General features: G+C 40.9%; 1 protein-coding gene across 1 annotated transcript in view; it reads right to left on the reverse strand.

Moving 5' to 3' along the window:
- Positions 1 to 5,076, reverse strand: part of loxl2a (lysyl oxidase-like 2a) — a 30,798-nt gene extending 25,722 nt beyond the window's left edge. The window contains exons 1-2 of the mRNA XM_010790312.1: positions 4,944 to 5,076; positions 2,819 to 3,132 (exon numbers count right to left, since the gene is read on the reverse strand). Coding sequence (XP_010788614.1) covers positions 2,819 to 3,101 — 283 coding nt within the window. The 5' untranslated portion in view covers positions 3,102 to 3,132; positions 4,944 to 5,076. The remainder of the gene's footprint in view (positions 1 to 2,818; positions 3,133 to 4,943) is intronic.
- Positions 5,077 to 6,241: the final 1,165 nt, after the last annotated feature.

A 6,241-nucleotide genomic window follows, 5' to 3' on the forward strand; every position in this document is an offset into this window, starting at 1 on the left:
GAAGAAAAGAGAGAGGTTTTGTTTTCTGACACTTTGTGAGTTCCCTGACACACCGGGGACACATATTCATGTATAAAAGACATCAAAAAGTGCGTTTTTCATGATAGGTCCCCTTAATCAAATGGATGTATAGGTTGTGTGTGTGACTTTCTTCTTTCTTTTTTATTTTATTTGTGAATTTCTTTTCATTCCCATGTCGATAACTTTAGATATAGGACTTAATTTAAACAATCCATTATGTGGTTGCCCTTGACACTCACTAGTGGTGTAAAGTAACTAAGTACATTTACTCAAGTACTGTATTTAGGTAGAATTTTGAGGTTGAGATTATTTTCATTTTCTGCTACTTTGTACTTCTACTCCGTGACAATTCAGAGGTTAATCATGCACCAGAAGGAATTCATATTAGCAGACCTTTACCAGCTTTGATACCACTTTAATGCATCAATAATTATAGTAAAAACATATCATTTATATTATTCTAATATGGGCTAATTTGCACAATTAGTACTTTTACTTTTGGTACTTTATTTGATGCTAATACTTCTGTACTTTTACTCGAGTAACATTTTGAATGTAGGACTTTTACTTGTAACAAAGTATTCCTACATTCTGGTACTTCTGCTTTTACTCAAGCAAAACATCTGAGTATTTCTTCCACATCTGGCTCTCACAGATAAAACCCTTCACACTTGCATTAAGGCTGTTCCAACTCAGCCACAAGCCTATGTTCCCAGTCACAGTACCCAATAATAAGGGAACAGTGCATGGGAAACATTTAAATGGCTGGTCCTAACATTGAACCTTGACTGCTTCAAATATTTTGCTTATACTACTACCTTTTTGACTTCTCTTTCATAATTTCCACTCCAAGTCTAGTCACTCAGACAGAGGGTAAACCTACTCATGTGGAGATGTGTTTGCTTCCCTGACACATTCTTTCAGCATCAACATGCCCAATAAAAGTTGTCATGGCTGAGAAGAAGATCATTTGTCGTCCAGCTGGCTGTTCACAACCAATCGTGAAGGAAACCACGTGGAAAACCAGAAACGGCCAGCTCATCGTTCTGGCAGTGTCAACATGTTGCTGAGGAACATCCTGATCATACCGAGAGAGTGACAGCATGTTATATAGTCACGTAGCCTTCTTCTGGAAAAGTCATTTTCACCTCTGGAACATTTTTTATAATAAGAGCCAAGTCTTCTGGTGCTGAAGCAGCTGGGTTGTTTAAAAAGTGAGCGTGGTCTCCGTGCACGTTTGTCTAAACAAATATTGAGCATTGCCAGGAGTAATAAATCTGGATTGCTGTGTTAAAACTATCATCCACAAGCCTTATGGGAATGTCATTTCACCAACCACTGAAAAGAATGGGAAGCACAGAGCACAGGGGAGCCATGCATTTTCTAATTGGCCTTTTTTGGTTCTTTAAGGCAGCAACTTAACTCCAGCCACCCCCTAAATAAAAGAAATGTGCAAATGCATCTGATCCTATTTCAAAATTGTAGCCTGAAGCAGTAGCCTTCTTCTACTCCTGATATATTTTACACAACCATGATGTTGTTAACAATCGCATATAATAGCTGTACAGGAAAAACATCTTTATCTAAACGAGCATCCATGAAGTTTTATTATAAAGGTTTGTCTCCCATTAGGAACATTTAGTGGTTTCTGTCCCTGATGTATAAGTCATCATGATGGGAGATGGAAAATTCTCTTCATCACCTTTATAGCCGTTTGACTTCACCAACAACAGGAAAACAGACAAAAGTAATTTCCATTCTCTCACATGCATACAGCTTGTCTGGGCCTCAATTACTCTGCTTTCAAACTAATCAACCATTCACCAGTAAAAGAGGTACACTCCTCATCATGACATACACATATTGTGTCATTCATTTGTGCTAAATGGCAAAATGCTGCACACATTTTATGGTAAAATAAACGTTGTGCCTATTCTGTTATACAAAAGAAATGCAACTTAACAACATTAAAAGTGACCAAAGGGAATTTTGATAAACTTTAAGAAAAAATATGGCTTATATAACCCTACAGCCCCCCCATTATACCTCATTGCTAAAATGCAGTGCAGTTGTCAGTCTGCACAGTGTGGGAATATACATCAAACTGCTTGTTAATTGCTTCTTGTAAAATATAATGAGCGTGCAACATTACATCCATGGGGTGTATCACTTATGTTATTCTTGAAATTGTTATAATAACTGTGGAGCAAGGCACAAAGTTAATTGCTTCACTTTTGAAGTGGCTGGCTGGATGTGGCCCGACCCTGTGGGAAAACATGTACCTTTAACAAGGGACAATGAGTTAATTAAGAGCTACCAACTGACATTAACCACGAGCAGCCAGCACACTCTCAGAGCTGGGAATCTCTTTACTGCTTTCACCATGACGGAGGAATTCATACACTACAAAGTGAGAGGAGGGATGAAATTACGTCTGTGTGAAGGTCTGCTTTACACAGGGTTTCCAGTCCCCCCCTCCCATGCTCATATGTGATTGGCCTGTCTAGGTTTGCCTCTAATGGGAAAACCAGCACCTGAGGGTACAGGCAGTCAGACAGGAGGAAACCTGTACCTCATTGAAAGATTTCCATGGAACAAATAAAACTGTACAAAGAGATATACAGACTTGTAAGGGTGTGGTTGGCTGGTTTGTAAGATTAACACCCTATAACCCCCAACACAGTTGTTCAAAAGCTGGATAGAAAGATGTCAAGAGTTTGAAGGGTTTTGGCTATATAACACAAGGTTTAGACCAAATCCTGGAAACAGACAGACACTTCTAATAAAGTTTTCTTACCTTCTCCTTTTCCGTATTTGGCCGAGGGCAACCAGGACTGGGCGTCCAGGAAGCCGAGCTCTCTGCACGCCACGTGTGCAGCAGATATAGAGAAGTCATCATCACACACCGTTCCCCACTCGCCATTGTAGAAAACCTCCAACCGGCCCTCGTAGTGTTTCCGCTTCTCCCCGGCTAAACGTAGCTGGATGACAGGGGGGCTAGAGTCTGACTGGGCGTTGCACAGCGCCCACAGGGACAGTAAGGTGGACAACACACAGTGGATGGCAACTGGACGCAGCATGATGCAGGACGAGGCAAGGAAAGACAGTGAACTAAGGGGAGAGATTAAGAAAAAACACTGTAAGAATTCAATAGAAGCTGAACTGAACTATGCTTATTGAAGAATCTATAAGGAGATGGACTTTAAATGTAACATTTGCACATTCCTCAGAGTTATATTGAGAGCTGAACATTGAGGGCAGACAGTAATTTGTGGTGTGTGTGGTTCTTTTGTCCATAACTTGAGCGAGTTTGAGTATAAAATCTAGGGCAGGAACAGTTTGGCTTGGCCATCATCAGGCTCCTAGAGACCTTCTCTGGCCTCCGTGCAACCACAAGTATACACTTCAGAATCACATACAGGATTTACCACAGTCTGACAATATATGAAGCAACTAGTGACTAGTTTGTTCTTAAGTGCACTCTGAACTCTGGTTAATACACTAATTTAAAACATACATAATGTTGTTTTACAGAGACAAGGATCCCTCTCTCCATCTTTCTGACAGCCTAATAGAGAGCAAATGTGGGCTCCTGCAGGTTGGGGTGCTGCCCCTCTGCTTTATCTATAGATCTGTGCCTGCAGGCTGCTGGGATGAACTTCAGAGGAAAAGTTGACTCCACCTCGATATATCATGGCAAACCATGAGTGTCAATGGAGGGACCAAAGGCCCCAGGGAGGAATTTTGAGCAGGAAAGGAAGACAGTGAAAGTGAGGAGACCTCCACGTCTTTGCAAGGGAGGAAGGAGAAGGGGGGCTTTCCGAGTTGACGTCATAGCAACAGCCAAACAAACTGTAGAGGCCCAGGCTTACACAAACACTCCTGCAGTACACAGTCAGTAAATTGTCAGACTTTGTTAGACGTCACTTGCGATCCTGTGAAACATCTGGTATACCTTCTCACGAATGTTAAGCAGGCGGAAGCAGCAGATACTTTAAGTTAGACTTATTTAATATGTCTTTACACAGCAGTTAAGAGTTACAGAATCGACATTATGTACGTTTTAAATTAGTGTATTAACCAGAGTTCAGAGTGCACTTCAGAACAAACAGTCAGTCAGCAAGTGTCAACTCCACATGGCCATTTATGAAAAACTAACACTTCTCTGGAATGTGTCTTGTATGTTTTAGATTATACTGCTTACAAAACCAGTGGAGACACACCTCTATCCTAAAGACGATTGTTCACATTTAACACTCCCTCCAAAATGTGACTTTCATTTTACTTCAGGTTTTCAATGGAGAGTTAGAAAATGCCAATCATGAGGTTGCATGAGAACAATAGGGCCATAATACGTGAAAGCTGCCTGTCAGTGTAGGGTAGCCAAGGATTGTCAAGTCAACTGGAAATAGCAAAATTCCACATGCTGAATGGTTTGCTTCTCAGTCAAAGCCAGTTGCTCTTGCATCATTTGTTTATTTCAGTAAAGCACAAATCAACCATCAAGTTTCTGTTAAGCCCTGGCCAGCACACAAATCCTGATATCCAGCTATACACAAGAAAGAGTCCTGCAGCTTCTTCAGGAAAAACTGTCGGTCCAATGTCAGCAAAAGAGTGAAGCATAAATATCAAGTTAATGCAACTTTCTTTTAGATTTTGGTTTTTATGCTTCTTATGCAACACAGTGTAGCAGCCCACGTTCTAAGTTAGGATCAGTTTTTGGGGCTGTAAGAAAACAATATTTGGAAGGAAATACAATGAAATTAAGTTTAAAATTAGAAAAACGCATTTCTGCTGGCAAAGATGACAAAAAGTAATAATTGTACGATGCATTTGAAGTTTCAATACAGTCACTATGCAAGTGCAAGACAGCGTCCCATCAGGACCGCCAGAGTTTCTCAGAGTTGAAAAGATACACTTACTTTGACAGACGAAGAACAAGCAGTAACACACTTTCCAGGACGCAGACTTTGAAGTTTCCAACTTGTTGCAGAGGATGAATGTGAGGCAGCGGTTCTTTGTCCCTTTAGTACTCTTCCTCGCTGTTTCTCTCCTCAACCTCACAGCTGGCTGAGCGCTCCCTTCCCACTCCTCGCCACGCACATCAGCCAATCAGAAGCCGCCTCAGCATCCTGGACACGCCCCCTCCGGCCCTATAACCAGGGTTACAAAAACACACTGCAGGCATTTATGTAAAGCTCCGTTTGCTGGCATCTTATAGCTTTGCGTAACTTTAAAGTTGCGTAACCTAAAATTAAAAAAATAAGTCTTTTGGTTTATTTATTAAGAAAGGACTTTTTATATGCTTTACAATTCTGTGTTCCCTTCCCATAAAAAGGAGAACGTTCTTTTTTTTTTACCAGATTAAGGAAGCAATCTTTGAAACCCAAACTGACCCCAATGCTCACAGGTCAATGCTGATGCTCGGATATGGAATTTGCTGAAGCTAAGTTTGTGAGTTAAAATGTTGTTGAGTAAACATTTTAGATTTTTAAATAAAATCCAGTGAGATATTTTCTTTTGGGATAAAATCTGTGATAAATTGTAGTTTATATGGCCACAAAGGAGTACACATTTTACCCTGGAAATCAGATCATAGCACTCCAAATGGTAAAAGCCTACAAAAAAAGTTGAGCAAGCCGTCCTGTTGATGTGTTCTTCTTGTCTGTCATCTTCATGAGTGGAGACATTGTGAAAGCAACTATTATAAAGATCCAATTATTGCATAATTTGAAGACCTTAAACAAAAAATATCACAACAAACATTCAAAGCTTATCTTTTTCACACAGCAACTTTTGTGGTACAACCAATGGGAGAGAACACAGTGTGAGAAGTGAATTTTGAAGAAGATGAAGATTAGACTTAATAGATCTACATATACAGGGTAGGCCTACTGTAACAAGAACGGTTTCTCTGGTGCATTTGACCCATCTCTAGTGGTAGGAAGGGCAGTGGCTGGCCATTATTACCGGCGTCCCGGAGAGCAGTGTAGGGAAGCGGTGGGCCTGGCTCAGAGACACCTCGTAGAACTTGGTCTTTCCGGGACTTGAACTGGGGGAGCTGAACAAGGAACGCGCCTGCTGAAAGGAATGTTTAGCAAGCAGCCAAGGCTGAGCAAGTGAAGGGCATCAAGTATTAGAAAGGATGGCCAGAAGAGTGGAGGAACGGAAGGAAGAAGTAACCTCCGTCTCTACTTAAATGTTTTACCCTAAATTTGTG

Source organism: Notothenia coriiceps, unplaced genomic scaffold, assembly GCF_000735185.1.
Source record: "Notothenia coriiceps isolate Sejong01 unplaced genomic scaffold, NC01 NC01_scaffold00034092, whole genome shotgun sequence".
Lineage (NCBI taxonomy): Eukaryota > Metazoa > Chordata > Actinopteri > Perciformes > Nototheniidae > Notothenia > Notothenia coriiceps.